General features: G+C 34.8%; 4 protein-coding genes across 12 annotated transcripts; 1 reads left to right on the top strand and 3 right to left on the bottom strand.

The window, feature by feature from the left end:
- Positions 1–510: 510 nt before the first annotated feature.
- Fatp1 (Fatty acid transport protein 1) lies at positions 511–11,948 on the bottom strand. Of its 9 annotated transcripts, XM_011149798.3 has the most exons (14): positions 11,840–11,948; positions 11,456–11,737; positions 10,579–10,654; positions 7,204–7,754; positions 4,742–4,892; positions 3,905–4,142; positions 3,196–3,430; positions 2,749–2,950; positions 2,318–2,510; positions 1,965–2,105; positions 1,675–1,812; positions 1,344–1,501; positions 1,003–1,156; positions 511–793 (listed from the first exon to the last, which is right to left on the bottom strand). In XM_011149798.3, exons 3-14 carry the CDS (start codon positions 10,642–10,644, stop codon positions 639–641), a joined length of 2,382 nt encoding a protein of 793 aa, XP_011148100.1. In that variant the 5' UTR covers positions 10,645–10,654; positions 11,456–11,737; positions 11,840–11,948; the 3' UTR covers positions 511–638. The 9 variants fall into 9 exon arrangements, with proteins under 9 accessions (XP_011148100.1, XP_025157892.1, XP_025157893.1 ...); XM_025302107.1 differs by lacking the exon at positions 11,840–11,948 and having other exon boundaries at positions 10,579–10,850; positions 11,515–11,785; XM_025302108.1 differs by lacking the exon at positions 11,840–11,948 and having other exon boundaries at positions 11,515–11,785.
- Positions 11,859–14,716, bottom strand: Tektin-C (Tektin C). Its single transcript, XM_011149811.3, has 7 exons — positions 14,616–14,716; positions 14,030–14,320; positions 13,598–13,870; positions 13,095–13,314; positions 12,813–13,031; positions 12,213–12,399; positions 11,859–11,986 (listed from the first exon to the last, which is right to left on the bottom strand). The coding sequence occupies exons 1-6, from the start codon at positions 14,714–14,716 to the stop codon at positions 12,262–12,264; spliced, it is 1,242 nt and encodes a 413-aa protein (XP_011148113.1). The 3' UTR covers positions 11,859–11,986; positions 12,213–12,261.
- Positions 14,294–16,814, top strand: LOC105188391 (uncharacterized). Its single transcript, XM_019843737.2, has 4 exons — positions 14,294–14,379; positions 14,661–14,871; positions 15,281–15,376; positions 15,456–16,814. Exon 4 carries the CDS (start codon positions 15,459–15,461, stop codon positions 16,797–16,799), a length of 1,341 nt encoding a protein of 446 aa, XP_019699296.1. The 5' UTR covers positions 14,294–14,379; positions 14,661–14,871; positions 15,281–15,376; positions 15,456–15,458; the 3' UTR covers positions 16,800–16,814.
- Positions 16,815–17,273: 459 nt separating this feature from the next.
- Positions 17,274–18,290, bottom strand: Cbp20 (cap binding protein 20). The gene is made up of 3 exons (XM_011149796.3): positions 18,074–18,290; positions 17,626–17,946; positions 17,274–17,536 (listed from the first exon to the last, which is right to left on the bottom strand). The coding sequence occupies exons 1-3, from the start codon at positions 18,143–18,145 to the stop codon at positions 17,432–17,434; spliced, it is 498 nt and encodes a 165-aa protein (XP_011148098.1). The 5' UTR covers positions 18,146–18,290; the 3' UTR covers positions 17,274–17,431.
- Between the last annotated feature and the right edge of the window lie 3,155 nt (positions 18,291–21,445).

The raw sequence follows: 21,445 nt of genomic DNA, 5'->3' as shown, positions 1-21,445 counted from the left end.
CGAATTTCACGGTGAATATTTATATTTTACATTTTGCTGAATTAATGTTTAGATAATGGATAATACGAAAGATACTGTCGATACTAAATGATTGTATATTAAAAACGTTGAATCAATGGAATCAATAACTTGCACTGAGAAACTTGTTTTGCAACAAGTAACTTTTATTTTTAACTTGTCAAGATTAAAGGATCTTTAATCTCAAATACATGAGGTATTTATAAAAATTGTATTTGATATAAATCAAATACATGTGGTATTTATAAAAATTAAACAGATAAGAGTTTTTATTAAAAAATAAATATAATTTAAAAAATCTTAACTACAACAATGAGCATAACTTAATAACATATGTTTCAAAAACCCAATTAGCAATATCATAAATGTGTTCATTAAATATTAAAGAAAAATTGATTTACAATGTACACTTATATTATATCAGATTATTATATCTTTGAGAATCTTCCAGCAAGCCCCAGTCCCAACCTTATAACAAAGTTCTATTGTATATGAAGTATATTGTATTATTTATGTAAAACAGATTTTAAAGATTCATTTAAAATAGTGTGTGCATACACATGCGTGTATGTAAAACTATAGCAACATTTCACAGCTTCCCAACCATTGAATCTATCAACTCAAAACTTGATTTTCCCTTGTTGAATCTGGTCATAAATATCTGGTGTTAGTAAGAGATAACCAAGCTTTGCATCCATGTAATATAATTTATCTTGAATTTTATATGGATTGTATCCCTCTTCTTGAAGATCCTTCTTCTTCAGTTTGAATGTTCCTATAAATAGCGATTAAACTAATCAAAATCGAGTTATTCCCATTTGAAAACATATACAAATGTGATGCAACAATCATAGATAAACAATTATATTGATTAGATATAAATCAGGCATAAATGTCATCTGTTATAATCAGAGGCTTAATAATAACGAATTATATACTAAACCAAAACAGATATCGAAAATGTATATTTATGTATAAATGTACCTGTGAGATCAATTTTTGTTAAAATTCTGATAAATTGTGGCCTAGCATAAATGGGTAATTGTTCTTTGACGTCAGTGGTTAGTTGATTTATATCCAATGTTCCATTTTCATCATAGACTGCAGCCATTCCTGCTCTACCTTCAGTACCTCGAACCTATAGGGAATATCTCATAATTAGACTTCTGTGTAATACGATTCTAATTGTAACTTTGACAATATTCTTTTTTTAATTATATTATTGGCTATGAAAAAAATTTAATTAAGGATAAATTGCTTATATCGTCTGTGTAAAAAATTAATCCAAAGAAAACTATATGAAAGCGGTGTATTATCGTTCTTACCTCAACACCGTATACTATACAGTCTCGATAGTTGATGAAATTGCTGACTATTCCTTCAATTTCCGAAGTCGATACATTTTCTCCTTTCCACCTAAACGTGTCTCCTGTTCTATCCTTAAAGTACAGATATCCGAATTCGTCGGCAACAACAATGTCTCCTACATAATAACAATCAAATTTATGTAATTATTTGAAGTGAATGTAATTCTGTATCATGAATAAAGTTTATGTCCAAAAATATATTTTAGACATAAACAAACAAAATATAATTTTTTCTTTAGAAACCTTACGTTTATGATTGCATATTGAATATAGAAAATAGTCCACATACCTGATAGGAAGGCAGAGTCACCTTTTATAAAAACATCGCGAACTATTTTCTTTTCGGATGCACTACGATCTACGTATCCTAAAAATGCTCTCGTTGGATTGTTTTGTATAATCTTGCCGATAAACACACCAGGTTCATCTGTCAAATAAAAAAGGTAATTCTGAAATTGATGTATAAGAAAACTTCAAACTTGTTTGTCAAATGTGACCTATGAATTCGCTCTATCGTTCTATTACTATCAGGGTAAAAGGACTGTTAATTTTGATAATTGTGAAAATCGATAAACTTACTTGGTTCACAGATTTGACATAGTCCTTTAGAATTGCGTATAGGTTCTCCGTCTGAATTTACTTTAATGATAGATATAGGATATATCGCTGGGATAATTCTTGAAATAAAACCTATTGCTCCAACCTTGTTGTCGATGTTCACTGAAATGATTATATTTTGTCTAACGCTTCAATATGAATGATCAGTTTTATTGCATTAAAAAATGATTTCAATAGAAGTAATTGGTTCACTAACAGAAGTTCATTAAAAAAAAAAAAAGGCAAAATAAACTTTACACTAGTCGAAAAACCCATCGATGTGACGAATGATTCATAAGAATTTCTTTGAAAGATATCGAACATTTTGTACTTACTGATATTAGCATTACCCTCGGTTGCGCCATAAAATTCTAAGACTTGCGGAATGTTAAATCGCTTTACAAATTCATTCCATATCTGTGGCCTCAGCCCGTTGCCAACAATTAATCTAACGTTGTGCTCTTTGTCCTCTTTTTTAGGTTGCACCGACAATACGTATCGACACATTTCTCCTATGTATTGAGCAACCTGATATTTTCCAAAATTTAACCAAGAACTATGTGTAAATATGACGTTTATGTGATATTGTGCGACTCTTAATGTTAAACAAAATCCCATTAATGAGGAAGACAATCAAGTGGAATAGTACAATTTATTTCGTGAGGCAGGATTAAGGAAAATGTTGTGATTTTGCATACATTATGGTATAAAATACGACTAAACTTCGCAAAATTAAGGCATTAAATATAACACGAATCATACTCACGGTGCATTTGTACTTGATACAGTCGCTGAAGTATGAGCTGGCAGAAAACTTCTTCCTAATCACTGTTGTATGTCCATGCAATAAAGCTTGACCTATTGCCATTACTCCACCAGCAGTATGATACAACGGCAAGGATGTATATATTCTATCAGAATTTCGTAACATCCCGAAAACATGTACGGAACTAGCGATAAACATGTATCTGGAAATATATATGACACAGCCTGTTTGGACAACATCTCATTATTTAGCATTTTTACTACGTTTCACAATCCCCCCCTCGACGAACGAGCGAAACGGTTTATCTTTTTTATTGCGATCCTTTCTGCGACTTTTAGAGCCTAGACCGTAATACAAACGGGACTCACTGTTTGCCGGAAACAATGTTGTAATGGCCTTAGAGGAAAGCTTTGCAGACATATGCCGTTATGTGTCACACATGCTTACCTTGCGCTAGTAATAACTGCCGCTTTGGGAAGACCTGTAGTACCACTGGTATAAATATATAACAATTCATGATTGTAACCACATTTTTCCGGTATCGTCGGCGGTGCCGCGGATACTTCTAGCAAGATGTTGTTCAAGTCTTTCTCCTTTAATCCAACTGACATCGCATTCGGGTGACTCCCGAACCTGTACAATGCCAGTTTAACATCCAGTGAGGAGGCGATATCCGCCACAGCTGGAATTAACGAAAATGCTTTTGGACAAACTTTACCAGTGTAACTTCGTCGGTCCACTAATCGTACTTATGAAAAAGCATCGGACAAACATAAAATCTACTAAAATAAATTCTCCCCGAATCACAGATACTGAAACTTGTGAATATATAACTTGAATATATAAACTTCAATGCTTGGATAAATTGTCAAGCGGTTAAATGTTATTTTTGCACAAGAATGCTGGAACAGGATAACGGATGCAAACGAGCATAATTAAGTAACAACGGAGTAAGAAATAGTAACAAAACATGCGACTCTAAGGGGTTAAAAAACGTACTCACGCATTTATATTTCGGCATTCTTTTTCATCAGTACGATTAATAGAATATCTGTAAAATTATAATTAAAAGTATACTGTTAAAGTTAGCCCAACGGCTTTATTAAGGAAGTAATTATTGAAAAATAATTAGTTAAAAGTTAATCATTACTCTTACCGTCGAAAAGCTCTGCGCCATATATAAGCGCCTGACACTTTGCAATATTGATGCTGTGCAGGAGGCTGTTTTTACGTAGATTAGTATTAATTAGAGACGTTATCACGCCAAGTTTGCTCAAACCTAGCCAAATGCCAACAAATTCCGGCCGATTATCCAAAAATAATGCAACGGCATCTCCTTTCTTGTAACCGTGCATTTTGAATATTGTCGCGATTTTGTTACTAAAATCCTCTATCTATAAATTAACGGAATAATAAATACACTGCATAATATACGGAATAACAAATACATTACAAAATTTCATAAAAAACAAACATACAAACACTACAGGTATCTTAATAAAGTATAGAAAAAACGTCGTAGCAAACAATTTATTTATATCATTAAACTTGTAAATTTTGAAAGGTCACGAAAGGCATCCTCTCGATATACCTGTCATTAACGTACATTTAAAACTTCTTAAAGTTTTAAAGCATTATTTGAAAACAAGGTGTTACTGTTTGTAATTCGACACTGCACAATTTATAGAATATACTCATGCAAAATTTATATTAATGATATTGCATTATTAATAACTACCTATTTTTATCAAATAAATTTTCATATGCTTTGTAGATATATAAAATAAAAATTTACGTATGTTAAATCATATATTTCATTTATAATAATTTTGAACTATATTTTCTAAAATTAAATTATTAAAATATTCAACGAAAACTCTGCTTATAAATAATTTTATAAAAAAAAAAAAAAAAAAATTTGCGAAATAGATTTATTAAAAAATAGACATTCCACTAGTAATACCAGTAAGTTTTTATAAAGAACATTTTTTACCTGCTGATAAGTCCATTCTTGATTTTCACATATAAAGCAGATCTTGTTAGGATGACGACTGACATATTGTCGAAATACGTCAGCAACACTTCTGTTTTTCCTCTCGTGACCGCGTATAAACCATAGTAATCTAAGGAATCCTGTAGCTCCTCTGAAAGGAGGAATGATTTTTTTCTTCAGTTCAAATTTTATTTATCACAATTTATCTTCTTTCATACAGTAGTGACGAAAACAAGAAATTTTCTTCGTTTTTTTAGTTTGAACGATCTAAAGATCAAACCATTTTTAACCATTTTGTAATTATCAACTATCTTCAAAATGAACATTTTTAAAAAAGCTTTTTAATATTGTCATATTTTGCACCTGCAATGATGATAAATATACAAGTTTTTTCAATCAAATGTAATAAATGTCAATTTCAAGTTGAAACAACATAAAAATTATTCTACTTTTTGCTTGCATTCTACATGTCTTCTTGTAGCTACATGTAGTTTGTATCATTAACATATCGACAGAGACAACAGACATGTACTTCTGATTTTCTGTTTTACCTTTATAATTAATGTACGAAAAATTGCAAAAACACGATAGCAAAAAATAGCAAAACAGCAAATAATTATAAATCAATCGACGTAAATAAGTCTGTCGAAAACAATTATAAAAAATTATAATGCGCAGAATAAATATAAACGCAGAGGTGCTGCATTTTTTTTCAGGTTTTTTTAGTAGGTTTTTGCATTGGAAAATGCTTGTAATCCGTTCGATTTTTACAATGTCATGGTTTATATAACTTCGAAACATGAAATTAATTTTATGCGCTGAACAATTACATAATTGGTTGTGTAAACCGGTTACGCGAGTTTTATACATATATAACGTACCGTTTCAAGTACGAGGGTAGTCCCAGAAGTATCTGACCTAACAAAGAAAACAAAAAAATTTGGGAAAAAATATCTTTATTTCTCTACATAGTCTCCTTTTATCTCAATACACTTTTCCCAGCGATGTTCAATAGCTTCGATACCCTGTTTATAGTGGGAATCGTCGAGTTCCTCAAAGTAGCCATCAAGCCATCTTGGTCCATTGTTTTGACCGTTCCTTCGTCTCAGGTGTGAAGTGATGGACCCATGTTTCATCCATGGTTGTGAATCGACGCAGAAACTCGGCTTTATTGCTGCGAAACTTCGCCAAACACTCGATTGAAACATCCTCACGAGGCTGTTTTTGTTCCAATCGCAGCACTCATCTTGCGCACAGCTTTCTCATGTCCAAATTTTGTCAATATGCGATGTACAGCACTTTTTGAAATGCCTACCATGTCTGCTAACTCGCGCACTTTTAGTCGACGGTCACATCCAATATCATTTTGTGGATTTTCTTCACCATTTCTGGCGTGGTCACCTCATTTGGTCGACCACTGCGATGTTCGTCTTGGCAGCTCGTACGGCCTCGTTTAAACTCTGCCACCCAATATTTTACTGTTGTAAACGAAGGAGCAGACTCCCCCAGAGTAGAATCTAGCTCCGCTTTGATATTAGTTGGACTGAGGCCTTTCAAATGAAAGTATTGTATTACATAATGATGGCCAATTTTTCCCATGTTTACAAATTCACTGAGAGCGTTCACTATTGATGGCTGCCAAACAAATACTAAACAACGTAGCGTCGTCAAACTTCAAACTTAAGCTTTATAAAGTTGGTATTTTTTACAATAGTCATTCTTTTCGAACAACCGCTATCTATACGTCAGGTCAGGTACTTCTGGGACTACCCTCGTAGCATTACAGAGAGAAGCGACAACTATAACATTTTTATCAATTTGTAAAAATAACGAAAATATGGAAAAATATGGAAAAATATGGAAAAAATTAAATCGCAATTATCAATTTAATATCGTCTATTTGCTTCGTTTTACTTTCTTCCTCAAAACCACGCCAATTTAATAACAGAGATTGTCTTTTGATATGAAAAATATAAAAAAAATACCAAGAATCTCAAAATGGCAATTATGCGGTTTTGCGGTGTTACTTTAATTTCAAGCATTTTATAGAAATGATCGTCAATAGTCTCAGTCACACACCACGCAATCCAATCAGTATTAATAGTATAAGAATCATGAAAATACCGTTACATAATTATAAATAAGATAAACTAAGATAAAAATAAGATAAAACATAAAATAAGATAAACATTTAATACAGTCGTATAAACCGACGTTGATATAAACGCCTCTAATATTCATAATCTTTACATAAGTTTGTAAATCTCGAATACAATCTTTTTCGCGATATCTTATCGCGTTTAAATGTCGTGTTTCTATTAACTCAAGCGAAGTCCGAGAATCGAAGAATCGAAGATACACGAGAAAGGCATCTCCAGAGTTTCCGGGAATTAATTACCGCGTAGTAAACAGAGATACAGTTAGCACGATCTCGCCGACGAACAACGCAGAATCTTACTTACTTTATATCACGTGGTAAAGTCCTTAGAGCGACGTAGAACCATTTCAAGCGGCCACCAGCGACGAAATACGCAACTGAGACCACTACGAGCAACTGCACCAGGTAGATCGGGCCCATGTAGATTACGAGCGCGGCCAGAGCACCAACAAGGGCAGCCAGCAGCAGCATAACGAGCGTGAAGCGCCCGACCGCACGGCCGATTATTTTCCAACGGTTTCTTCTTCCACTCGCCGACTGGTCCTTCCCTGATCTTCCAGCCGTCGCATTCGCGCCCGCGATCGTACTGGCACGTGTATTCTGCGGATCCTGAGTATCTCCTAGCGGCACATTCACTTCGTGTCCCACTCCTCCGGTCGTTGTTCTTCCGTCGTATCTGCCGCCGCCAGCAGGAGCAGCAGCGGTGGAAGATGTGTGCAGCGATGCCGGCGTGGCCACGAACGCCGACACCGCTACCGGGTTCGGCATCGGTGTCGGTGTTGGTGGCGACGCCAATGCTGCTTGGCTCGACGACGAGACTCCTACCGCGGAGTAAACCTCGCCACGTTCGACGTCCTGCAACAAGGGACACGAAGTTGTCGCAGGGAACGTTCACAGCGAGATGCTCAAATGGGAGTTATTAGGTCACGATGATGACTAGTCTAGCGATTCTCCGTGATGCAGACACCAGACAGCACTGTGTTCACACGTGCACTCTCGTACTCTGTCGGCGACAGTAGTAGCCGAGTGAAAGGTACTCTGTCACCTTTGAATTATTTAAAAAAGAAAGATACTTGTAAAATAGCTTGTAAAAGTTATAATTAAGTGATCGAGTGAATTGTCGCTCAGATGTCATTTTATACATGAAGACGAGGCGATTAGGATAAAAGTAACCGTATTGTGATAATTGCATATATCCTCAGCACCTCAATTCTTTACTCTGTATGTGGAACATCATGCATTTCCCATTTGAGGTTTTCCAGTCACCGGGTAACTGGAGCAAGCTATACGGTTTCTAGTTTAATCGACTGCTTTCTAATGATTCGGTTTCTTCTATTTAACACATTTCCAACTGCGTTGCTTATCGAGAGAGACTCTGAAAAATATAGACGCATCTTTATAGCGGTGAGCAGTCAGGTGTTAAAGAGACAAAGAATGGAATCTGCCCATTCAAGAGCTTGGGAATTGAGATGTGCGTAAAGGTACGCAAAGGACACGCGTTTGAGATGGATGGGAACCGGATGCGAAGAGACGGGGGGGGAGAAGCTTCGATCGGTCGTGCGATGTGTGCGTGTTCATCTCATACGTACAAAACAATACTTACTACGAAGATAGAGCCATGACTCCACGCGATTTGTGTCTTAAATGGCGCTAATACGCATTTCTGCAGAATCCTTCGGAATCGCGTGTTTGTCGTTGCGCGTGTAGTACGTTACGCTCGAATTGTCATAACCATAAACAATGGCGTCCGCGACATTGCGCGACCGATGTGCTTGACGATCGACATTCTTCTACGTGCGCGAATATAATGCAACAAACTCGGAGTAACTCGAGTTAACTTTTGTGCGAATTCACGGGCGCATCAGATGGTAGTTTCTTACAGTTCAAAGATGCCGTCAAAGCCGCGGTTTCTTCCGTTTCTTCATACGCTACAACGAAATTTGGCGCTAATGGTCAAATATTGTTCGCGAGGTTGGTCTCGCTGCAGCTTTCATTACGATCGATAATTGTACGATAATGCTGCGCTATCTCCCGGCGAAAAGTGGTAACCATTTGATAAGAATGTTTACCTACAGATACTATTCGCAATTTTATGTAATTGGGTTCATAGTCTTTTACGAGGAAGAATTCGTGTCGCGACTGCTCAAATTATTGTCCACCGGGTCTTTCTTCATTCATCTACATTTTTTTCTACACGCAGTGAATTGAAGTTTCTCCCGTTCGATTGCTTTGAATATGCTTTGAATATTAATCTTATTTTGCAGGCGAGGTCAAGTGACCCGATTTTACATACGACTTCGCGCGATTACATATTCAATTAAAATTAATCTGGTGATTCAGCAGGAAATAAAGTAGCGAGCATCAGTGTGACTTATAGAGCAGTGATTTATAGAGTAAGGCTGTTTCTATTAGAAATATAAGCGAAGATCAACACAATGTTTTCTCTCTAGTGTGTTAAATTTCATATATTATACATATGTAACCGCATAAAGTTGCATTTACACCTAATTTTGGAATGTAATGACAAATGTATGATGTTTGTGTATAAATTTTTGGATTATCGTCCTTTTTAAACGCGAAATATTTTCAGTGTACACTTTTTTTACTAATCTACTACAATTATATAGCTTCATTCTGTTAAATACGACACGATATATATAGCTATACAAAATCATTTTACACTTTCACATGATGAGAAATGAGTATTTGCAAGACGGAAATCATACTTGGAAACATGCGAAAGTTATTATGTAAGGCCAAACTTTCACTGACAAAGGATACGACCCTAAGCAAAATTGGTCCTTTTTCTGTCGCAAATAAATAGCCAAGTATTGTCCAACATATCTTTTACAGATCTTGAAATGTAAAGGAAAACATTATTTCAAGGTTTCACAGCGATAAGACCGCGATAGAAAGATTCGTAAACAAATAAACTGTAAAACACGTATTATTCTTTCTTTTCATTTCAAAAAATTGTGTGTGATGGCCTTTATTCATATTTTATAATTGCATACTTTATATGCAGTAAATATGTACTTATGTGGTAGATTGAATATCGATCAGGCGATTGCGATCTCAAGATTGCAATATTCAGAGTTGCAACAGAATAAGAATGCAACGTTCAAGGAAACACTATTAGCGTTAGTGTTACAGATTACGGAGGTTTTGCAAATCGTGAACGTTATTCGCTCAGAAATGTAACGTCGTAATATATGCGACCAATAGCATTCACGATTTACGTTTACCGTATCTGAGTGACGGTATTGCAAAAATTCCCCATTATTCGTGAAGCGTTTACAGTCGTTGTTGTGACGTCACACTCATGGTAGCGTTATTAATGCTATTTCTTTCCAGAAGTGCATCGGTAGCGTTAGCGTTTGTGATGTCCGCGCAAAACGGCAATAACGCTTACAACGCCATAAATGCTAATGTTACGTTATTATTGCTGTCCGTGGAGCTTGCTATCACTATCATTCCACGAATAATTTTAATAGCGTTTACATTTGGTAGCGCCAATAGCGTCTCCTCGCTATGCACCTATAGTGATTGCCTATATTATAATTGATTCTTGTCATAGTCTGTGTTTAATACGTACAAATATTATTCGCGATATTACATGTATATTATTTTCAGCGTCTATTATTATATATAATACAAATATGATTGCACAGGTACTTACGCGGTCTTTATCGACGTTAATCCCGTTGCCGCTGTTAACTGGTATCTTTGATATAGTGTCTGCCATTTTTCTAGCACTATATGGAACGGATGCAATGTATACTTCGCGATTTGAATATGACTTCCTGTTTTTGCCAACGCGTTATATGTCGCTTATAACAGAGCTTGAAATTATTTGTACTTTCGGACAGATGCTCGACCGTCACACTTATTGACCGCTCCTTTCTATCTACATCTTTAAAGTACATACACACTGTCGAGCTGAGAACATCTCTGAAGGAGGAGAAACAAAGTAAAGAATAGGAATCTGAGACTGAGACATATCACGAATAGGCATTTACATTAACATCGGGCCAAATATTTCACTTGTGATGTTTTCGACTGTGGATTACAATTCTTTCGGTAATTTTCAGTGAGATTATTGTTCTACCTGATATTATTAGATGATTAAAAGCTGCAGCATAAATACATGGTTGACCAAAGTTTACAAACAATGGTCAACGCATTGGCTGCCATTCTTTAATTAGTTCATACAAACGACGAAGTCGAAGAATTTACATGCATGGTCAATAAGATGAAAAAATTGCGTTGAGTATCGTGTGTTTATCACATCATTGGTAACAATTTGTCGTTGGTGTTCCGTGAAACGTGTCCAGGTCGCATAACACGAATATACTGGCAATTCAATATATTTTTCTTGATGTTACGGAGGACATGTTCTCGGCTCGATCGGTGTGTATCCCGCTTTAAGAGCAAGTCACCCAATACTTTTTGTCTCTTCCAAAGCAAAGTGCAGTTAGAGAAGTCTTTAGAAGAAATACAGATCGAGAATTAATTATGAAATTTCTTAATGATTTTATCCCATTTCTTTTTTTTACCTCCAATTTATCGTATGTCGTTGATTTTACATGAGCAAACTCACAGTCATAAAACTCACACTTGATAAATCCGTATAATATACCGCAGCGTTATATCATTGAATTCTCGCGAAGAACTTCACTAGTGTCCTACCGCGCGGATTCTTCCGCGTTCAAGGTCCGGCAGAAAGTAGGAGAAAATTCCGTGAAGAAACGCGCAAGCCTCCGCAATCAGTGGAACAAGTGCAGCACCGTGCACATCCACCGACTGATACTGTGATTCGATTCCTGTTAGTTGGCAGACTAAAATGAAACAGCAACGGCAAGTCAGTTAAAGCCGGTCACGAAGGCGGTCTCCCTCCTTCGTTGCACGAGGGGACTGTGCGTATACAGGTTCTCGAATACCTTTCGTTCGTTTTTTTTACCGCCGTTTACGCGATTCTGATTTGATGATAAACAGTTGAAGCTGCACACGGTTGTGGTTGCGCCGAATTGTATTTTTTATGTAACAAATACCACAAGAGAAGAACACTAATAGTACGTTATTTCATTCTGTAATTGTAGGTGCGAATATATAATTACGTTCTGTTTATCTGCAAGACGTCTAGTAAATATTAATAAGATAAACAATATATATGAAATTTAGGTAGATATACATATGTAAAGATTACAACTAGACTAATTATAATAGCAACTAAGTCAAATCCCTACTCAATTTTTCTCTCAGCTTACAGAGACAAGCAGAAACGCGATATTTATGTAAAAAAATACACATCACCTGTCTTTGATCCAACATGACAAGGTAAATTATTATTTATACCGACACATTAATGTGCGTGATAATCTATACTCTGACGCAAAATATTACACTCAACGTCATCAATTTGCAAAGTATTCGTCTTGATGTTGATATCTTCTTCAAGTTGAACCTGTGTCTTGAATAAATAACGAAGCGACGTCTCTGCCTGTAATATATATTTACTCGGTGTGTACTAAATGCATGTAAAGTCTATGTTCTATAAATTTGCAAATATTCTATATAAATCACACTAATCTGATACTGATAGCATGCTGGAAATATTTGTATTGTTTGATATAAATCGTTGATATATGATATTTTTTGCATAAATGTTTGATAACGATCATAAGTATGTCCATATTCTTATCGAACATTCTCATATACGCCTTTGTCGGTATGTTTTCTATTGGTTACTGTCACGCGTCAGCCACGTTGTTACTACGCGTTAGTTAATAACAATAACAAACATTACGATAGAGGCCTATGTTCTTGTTGAAACACAACGTCTACATAAAATCTCCAGATTCTCGTTAATTAGTAACAAAAATATTTGAATTTTGTGTAAATTTACATACGTACTTCGCAAAGCATTTGTTGTAAGTTCGCCACGATTTTCTGCAGAGTGTATATTTCCTTCACGAGATTAATCTCAGCTAAATCTCGAGTAACTTCCGTCTCCGGACGTAGACATCGGGATTCTAGTCTCGCGTTAATTAGAGCCATGTAACCCTCTTTATCAGCTATAGAGCTTTTTATTTGCGTGATATTATTCGACATAGCAGCTACTTGTTTCACTATCTACAAAAGGATCAATATAATAATTATAATTGGGATATGCAATAGTAAAATTACTTAACGTACCTCCGAGTGCTGAAGTTCCAATTTTGTTTTAGCTTCTTGGGTTTGTTCGATACGACGTTTTAAAGCTTTATTCGTGACATATTTTTGTCCATTTAATCCGTCGATTGTTTGTTTAATTATTGTATCGATGTAAGAACGTAATCGTTTTGCATCATTTATTGCTTTAGTCGCGTCAATTACATTGCTGTTTGTTTGCTGTTCCCATTCATTCATTGTCATCCTACGTCGACAATTTATAAACAATATCTAAATAATTATTTGTCAAGGGAACAATTGAGGGTTTGATATATTTTACTATTTTATAAAGCGCAGGACACAACCCACATATAGCACAAAAGTTGCAGCAATATCGCAATTGCATTGTTGCAACGTTGCAGCAATGTTGCTGCAACTTTCTATGCTGTATGGGAAGTGATACGATAAGTTATTATTCACGATTTTTATCTCATGAATAGCAAAAATATAAATAAACTTGTGATGAATAATATTTTATAATTACATACAGTATACCAGAATGTAAAGTAGCCTGACAAATATTCAAATCGAAATCTATTTTTTTCAAAGCCATATTACGTCGATCGATATGTAGATTGCACTCTTTATTTTCATGATCATTATCAATACGGTACAGTGCCGCCTTCGATTTACGAATTTGTTCGCAAATTTCTTCTAAAACACGAGCTAATAAATTTTCTGCCTCTTGGATCATCTCGCACTCTATTAACAATTCCTTTTCGACGTCGTCGTGAACCAAATCAATACCTAACCTACGTCCCCTGTAATATTATCAAAATTAAAATTAGAAGATTAAAATTAAAAAAACATTTGGATATATGTACGTTTCATTGAACATACGGAACTTTTAAACTCCAAATTAATTGGAAAATGAAGGAAAATGAAGAAATAATATAGAACAATAAAATGATAAAACTAACCTAGCAACGAGACATTTCTTGCAAATTTCGAGTGCGTTTCTTTTTACGGACGTTAAAGTATTTATAATTCGTTGTTTGTAAATCAAAAGTCCGTCAATTTCTAAAACAATATCTTTCCTGATTCGTAGCAATTCCTCCTTTCGAAACTCGATGTCATTAACTTTTGCTCTCAATTGATGATCAGTCTCTTCCTTGTTGGTTTTGACAATTCCCGCGACAGATTCGCACATGCGCTTTGCTTCGATTAAAATTCTGTCTGCTCGTTTCTGTTGCGCTTTAGCGTATCGGTGTCTGATTTATTGCAAATGTTATATGTTTCAAATAGAGCAATATTTCAAATTGTTAGTGAAGTAAGTTAACAAGATACGCAAGTTTTATTCATTCAAAGATAGACACGAAGGATTTTAAGAAGACAGTCTCATTAAATCATCGATATCTAATCTAACCAATTTAATATACCAAAGTTTACAGTGTTGCATATTTTTTCATAAACTATACAATGTTAGTTAATTTGGTTACTTTTATTTTCTTTCCTTTAATAGGACTTTCCTTTAATAAAACATGAATAATGAAGACTTGTTAATACCTGAATTGATTGTTAAGATGCCATTCATCTAATGTAAACTTGCAGGAAGAAGAAGGTATTATTGTTGATACACAATTTGAATTTATCGTTGTTTTTGCCATGCTGTGATTGAAAAATTTTGTCTAATGTAAAAGTTGGGCTGTCTATTGAGCAACGAATGTACTGTCAAAGAGAACTCTATGCAAAGACTAATTTTCTGACATGTTTATCAGTTTCCAAGGAAACGCTTCTTTGCATTGGAATTTTGTTCATTAAGGTACAGTTTACACATATTATCTAAATCAATAGACAGAGAATTTTATATTCTTTTCTTTGTACAAATTTATAAACATGTTTTTACATTATTAAAATAATTTATGGTTAGAGATGAACGTGAATAAAAATTCTGATCTTTTAACGAATCTAGTCAACTTAAAAACATCAAGAAATATAACGAATATAATAAACAAAAGAAATATAAATTCTCTGTCTTTAAAGTTCATGTATAGTTTCATTAAAATCACAATTGTCTAAACTAAGCTAAATACAATTAGAAATCTCAATGTCACCAGTTGGTATCCCAAGAACTTGAATCTGCAGTGTTTCCACAGATTATGTTTTCACAGATATCATTATTCTATCAAGGTTTATTTATATAATAAAATGACAGTTTCTGATTTTTACAGACAGTTTTTTACAGGCCAGCTAAGAAATTATATATATCAATAAGATCAAAACTGGAAGTGTGACTATTATAATTATAAATTTTGCTCCGGAGCTGTGTAAGTTTTTTTTAATTGGTTATTGGATAAATGAATCTTTATTAATCTTTCATAATTATCTTTTCTTTGATGATTTAAGAATATGAGAAAATTCATAGATCGAATCGATCGTACTTTGCATATGTTTTTACATAGCTATACTGACTCAGTGATGCCACTTGATTTAAATAAATTGAAAAAAAGAACATCAGTCCTTGAGCGACCTAAGAAAAAAATTGATAGATTTGATGGATTGTCAGAAGAAGAAATACGGAAGAAGTACACGTTGGAAGATTACTTGGAGATGAATTTAGATGTAATTTTTGTTGGGATCAATCCAAGTCTGATGGCGGCGCATCGTGGTAGATATTACGCGGGTCCTGGTAATCACTTTTATAAGCTGCTACATGAATCTGGCCTAACTCCAAGATTTGTCAGCTTCGAAGAAGACTATAAGCTCTTGCAATACGGTATCGGCTTGACGAATATAGTTACTCGTGCCACCAGGTCGGCGGCAGATCTCAAGCGAACAGAAATCAAGGAGGGTGCGAAAGTCGTGGAGGAGAAACTGAGACTCTATAAACCTAAAGTTGCTGTATTCAACGGTAAATGTATCTACGAAGTATTTGCAAATATCTCTAGTAAATCCATATTTCACTTTGGATTGCAACCTGAACGTATCGGCGACACCGCAATTTGGGTAACACCGTCAAGCAGCGCACGATGCGCCCATTTCCCCAGAATGGTGGATAAACTACACTTTTATATGGCATTGAAGAAATATTTACATTTTCTCAAAGGTGAGATCACTAACGTAGATCCAAAAGAATTCTATTTCGAAGGAAAGTGCAAACAGTCTGTGCCCAGTACCTCCAAAATGTGGCGACGAAAGAATATCTCAACTTTCTTGCATGGGGGTAGAGTCGTTAACAAAAATACTCTTTGTCAAAATACATCAGAGGAAGATATTGCAGCAATTCATACTATGGAATTTCTAGTAGAAATGTCTAATGAAAAGGATGGTAGCGAAGACAAGGATGCATCTCTCAACAAAGACATATGTGCTCAAGAAAACGTCAATAAAGCGTTTAAAGAAGCTGTGGAAAATGAAGGGATAAAGAAGTTTGAAGGTGTTTGTGAGGTCAACAATGGAGCAGTAACTGCTGCAGAATCAGAAAACAAAGTAACCGATAACAATAGAAAAGAAAATTGCAATGCTGTAGTTAACAATACGTCCGATAAGAAAACTAAGATAGCAAACTCTAAAAATAATAATAAATGCACGTCTTCGAAAATGGCCAGCAGAACTCTGAAAACTCAAAGTAGCTTTATAAGTAATAATAATAGAGATAATTCATTGGACTTCATGAGCATAATAAAACAAAAATTACTTGAAAAAAATAATAGTGATGCATCTACGATCGCAAAATTGAAAAGTACTTAAATAAATTATATTTAATTAATAAGTTATATTTAATAAATAAATAAATGATCAGTATTCTTACAGTTGAAAATTGATATTTTAATAGCATATTCTTATACAGTGTTGCACATGTGATTTTTTATAAAGATTTTTATCATTAGTGTTTGATACGCAGAAATAAAGAATACAAGATGAAAGTGGAAAAAAAGAATCCACAAATAAATTTTTTATATAGGTTAAAAATTGTTGCCTTAGCATTTGTACAAAACATTTTAACTTTATGTTTAACCAATTCACCTATTATCTATAAAAATAATGTTAGGACATCTTGTATATAACTATATTATTGAGAAGAAATATATATATATATATTAAAGATTATGAACATTTACTGAGTTACCTATAATTTGGAATTTTTACATAATTAGTATAAAAATATGTATTTATATAAATTTATCTTTATTAAGCTATTGGTGATAAAACAGCTTATCATAATTTATCCTTCCTATTCAGTACAATTTATTACTTAAACATAGTTTACACATTAAGCTAATTGATGATCATATAACATAAATAATTAATGAGAAACATTAAACACTTGTATCTGAACAATATATAATTGCTCGTACATATTGTCATATATTTCAGAAATTTCATCGACCAAATCCACCATCAGAGAGTGATGTTACTTTCTGTTGTATTATTTTACCATAACCACCTCGTCCACTATCGAAATCAGATCGATATTCATCTCTTACCTAGGAGAATAAGAATTGCACATTATTAATTTATCTCGTGCTTGGATCATATATGGATGTATATGAAATATAAATTCAAAGATAAATACTTGTCCTCCAGTCTTGCCACGACCATACTGTCTACCCTCTATAAAACCTGCATCCCAATCAGTCCTAATTATTCTATCATCTAACCGTGTACCATTAATATATCTCATACAGTTTTCTGCATCTGCTCTTTGGTAGTATTCGATAAAACAAAAGCCACACGGCGTCTTTTTGTACTTGTCGAGGCCCATGATGATACGCCTGACGTCTCCACATTTTGAAAATAACTCATATATTTGCTCCTCTGTAGTGTAGAAAGACAGATTGCCCACGTATAAAGTTGAAGAATTCCTTAAGAGTCTGTCTTGCTCGGCTCTTGAACCCTACAAACAAGAGTGAAAAGTGATAACCTATAAGATGAAAAAATCATACATTCAGCAAATTAACAAATGAATAAATATCAGTTACGGTAAGTTTCCGTTTGCATTAAGGTTAACTTCTGTAACAAACCTTGAAGTGTTGATCGCGGTAGGAACTCAGTTCAACAGATGGCGAAGTATTCACATTTACTTTGATTGACATTTTTATTTACAATACCAGCTTAATTTTATATTTATTGACTTGTCTAATTATAATTCAAAACAATACATTCAGCGCAAAACAACAGACAAGATGATATCACGGAAAAATTGTCAATTTTCAATTGACATCAGAGACCTCGTGTTGCAAAGCACGAAACTTTGCATTCGGAATCATTAACACTGATATAAAAGGAGTGGAATATAATATAATATATAATGTAATATATAATGCCGATCGAGTCTCGAATAAATTTTATAGAAGCCGTGAAATTATGGCTTGAGTTTCGACTAAATTTTACGAAAGCCAGCAAATTTTGGTTAAAATCTTGGCTAACACATCAGTGTTTTCTAGTCGAGACTCGGGCCGTAATTTATCGACCTGTATGAAAGTTAACAGAAACCTACCCAAGTGATAATATAGTCCAGCTACATTAGTTCGTCCCAACCAACTTATCGTTACCAACATACAATCTTCTGTCGTATGGATGCTTTCATTGACTACAAACAGAGAGGAAGCTGAGAGCAGAGAGAAGAATGAGAGCGGCCATCGGCCGTATTTCGGGGATACGACTAGGCGCATTTTAGATACGCCATCTGACCAAAATGCGCCTAAACTATGTCCGCTAGGCGCACTTTCGCGGTGATAAAAATAAAATGCGCCTAGGTTCGTGTCCGTACTACTTTCATGCAATGGATAGTAGATTAGAAAAAGACAGACGACAGACAATCGTTCCGTCTTTGTCTCACTATTGAGCGGCGCGCGGCAGTAAACACGAGGCGAGGTAGCGGCGATCTTATCGCTAAGCGAACATCTCTCCGCTTTTCTTTCATCTTTCACGCTCCAGAGATATCAAAAGACGCGGTCTCGTGTCAAGGGAACGTGCGAAGCGAGGAATTATTTTTCACGCACGCGAGGTAGCACATGGGAGACTAGACGAGCGTCGACATATTATCTGTTTCTTTCCCGCTCGTCTAGCTTATTGACTGCGTGAGCCGCGAGATTTTTCTCGCTACTCCTATACCTCGCTCTTTTTCTCTCTCGCTCGTTCTTTCTCTCTCTCGCGCACTTGCTCGCTCTTCCTCTCTTCTCGTGTTCTTACGGCTTGATTAAATATATTAATTACATGACAATATATATATAAATAAATGACATATATAGTGTATATGTATATAAAGAATATTTAGTATTAATGCACAAATAAAGAAGAGAGAATTATAATGAGAGACGAAAAGTTAATAGAAATCCACTCTTAGCCAATATGTACATCTTTTAAAAATGATTTGATATTAAAGTATATGACAGAATAATTTATTTATGCTAATAAATTTAAATTAAAAATTAAATGAAATGTTATTTGTTTTGTAAAAGATATTCCATTGTTACATTTTACATCTATCTATCTATCTATCTATTTATCCATCTATCTTTTTCTTCCTATGTATCATTGCAACCTATCCTGTTCTATCCATATTTCTTGCAAATGCAAACAATGAATATTACATTAATTTTTATATTAAAATATATTTTTTATACTATAACATGCTGAATTAATAATTAATAAAATTCAACAGGTTATACTATAAAAACAAACACTTACGTAAAAAAATTATTATATTATTAAAAAGTTTGCATTTATTTTTTGACGGAGATCACCATTTTCTCGCGGTTTCCGTTGAGCAACAATATGCACGTTATCTATTCTTATCTATTATCTATTCGTAAAATTAAATAATAAAGTCGTAATTGAAATATGATAATAAAACTAATTTCTTTTTTTACTAGACTAAATTTATTTTTGCTACGAAAAGAAAAATGTAACAATGGAATATCTTTTACAAAACAAATAACATTTCATTTAATTTTTAATTTAAATTTATTAGCATAAATAAATTATTCTGTCATATACTTTAATAACAAATCATTTTTAAAAGATGTATATATTGGCTAAGAGTGGATTTCTATTAACTTTTCGTCTCTCATTATAATTCTCTCTTCTTTATTTGGGCATTAATACTAAATATTCTTTATATACATATACACTATATATGTGTCATTTATTTATATATATATTGTCATGTAATTAATATATTTAATCAAGCCGTAAGAACACGAGAAGAGAGGAAGAGCGAGCAAGTGCGCGAGAGAGAGAAAGAACGAGCGAGAGAGAAAAAGAGCGAGGTATAGGAATAGCGAGAAAAATCTCGCGGCTCACGCAGTCAATAAGCTAGACGAGCGGGAAAGAAACAGATAATATGTCGACGTTCATCTAGTCTCCCATATGCTACCTTGCGTGCGTGAAAAATAATTCCTCGCTTCGCACGTTCCCTTGACACGAGACGCTACCGCGTCTTTTGACGTCTCTGGAGCGTGAAAGATGAAAGAAAAGCGGAGAGATGTTCTCTTAGCGATAAGATCGCTGCTACCTCGCCTCGTGCTTACTGCCGCGCGCCGCTCAGTAGTGAGACAAAGACGGAACGATTGTCTGTCGTCTGTCTTTTTCTAACCTACTATCCATTGCATGGAAGTGTACGGACACGAACCTAGGCGCATTTTACTTTTATCACCGCGAAAGTGCGCCTAGCGGACGTAGTTTAGGCGCATTTTGGTCAGATGGCGTATCTAAAATGCGCCTAGCCGTACCCCCGAAATACGGCCGGTGGCCGCTCTCATTCTTCTCTCTGCTGAGAGCGGCCAACACGGCGTTTTCGGCAACACCGATTTTTCGCACTGGAAATGGGCGCCATCTGCATCCATTTTGAGAGAAGAACTACGATGCTACGTCCACTTTTAGGTCTTGGTGGTAAAATCTGCATGTGGTGGAAGCCCGTGCATCCACTTTCAGGCGGTTTATGTCCGTGCTGCAACCATAGTTACTATCTCTATGCCAAGCTATGCCCGAAGGTCTAAAAAGAGCGGGGGGTAAAAACTTATGTACACATATATACAATAAAAATATGTAAATACTGTATAAAATGTCGAATTGAAATGTATTAAAAGGTATTGACATTTTGAATATGACTGAATTCTGAATCTTTCTGATCCGAAGAAAAGGATTGAAAAGTATTAGTTTCCATTAAATTTTACTGCGCTAAATACGAGACGGTCTCTTTCGCCCGGGTGCCTCACCAGGGAAATTTCTTTGGTACGCTAAATCCCGTAAGGCGATCAGTCTTTGTAGTATATCTCGTCGGTGCATAAGGTTTATATTACCTGTACATACATACATACATTTGAAACATTTTCTTTGGATATTATATCAAACGGATTTTGCCATGTCATGTAATATCCTTCGGACTACAC

Source organism: Harpegnathos saltator, unplaced genomic scaffold (assembly GCF_003227715.2).
Source record: "Harpegnathos saltator strain DR-91 unplaced genomic scaffold, Hsal_v8.6 scaffold469, whole genome shotgun sequence".
Lineage (NCBI taxonomy): Eukaryota > Metazoa > Arthropoda > Insecta > Hymenoptera > Formicidae > Harpegnathos > Harpegnathos saltator.
This window is presented reverse-complemented; position numbering and strand designations above follow the sequence as displayed.

Bases quoted from the DNA above. Each gene is read 5' to 3' on its own strand.
- LOC105188391 (XM_019843737.2), top strand. From the start codon at position 15,459: ATGAGAAAATTCATAGATCGAATCGATCGTACTTTGCATATGTTTTTA.
- Fatp1 (XM_011149798.3), bottom strand. From the start codon at position 10,644: ATGGCAGACACTATATCAAAGATACCAGTTAACAGCGGCAACGGGATT. The intron at 2,106-2,317 runs GTAAGTACAAAA...TAATCATTTCAG, and splicing joins CGAGGGTAATGCTAATATCA to TGAACATCGACAACAAGGTT. The intron at 1,813-1,964 runs GTAAGTTTATCG...TTTATTTGACAG, and splicing joins ATGTCAAATCTGTGAACCAA to ATGAACCTGGTGTGTTTATC.
- Tektin-C (XM_011149811.3), bottom strand. From the start codon at position 14,716: ATGGCAAAAACAACGATAAATTCAAATTGTGTATCAACAATAATACCT. The intron at 14,321-14,615 runs GTATTAACAAGT...GCAATAAATCAG, and splicing joins CATCTTAACAATCAATTCAG to ACACCGATACGCTAAAGCGC. The intron at 13,032-13,094 runs GTACGTTAAGTA...ATCCTTTTGTAG, and splicing joins TGGAACTTCAGCACTCGGAG to ATAGTGAAACAAGTAGCTGC.
- Cbp20 (XM_011149796.3), bottom strand. From the start codon at position 18,145: ATGTCAATCAAAGTAAATGTGAATACTTCGCCATCTGTTGAACTGAGT. The intron at 17,947-18,073 runs GTTTGTTACAGA...TCTTGTTTGTAG, and splicing joins ACCGCGATCAACACTTCAAG to GGTTCAAGAGCCGAGCAAGA. The intron at 17,537-17,625 runs GTATTTATCTTT...TTATTCTCCTAG, and splicing joins GTGGCAAGACTGGAGGACAA to GTAAGAGATGAATATCGATC.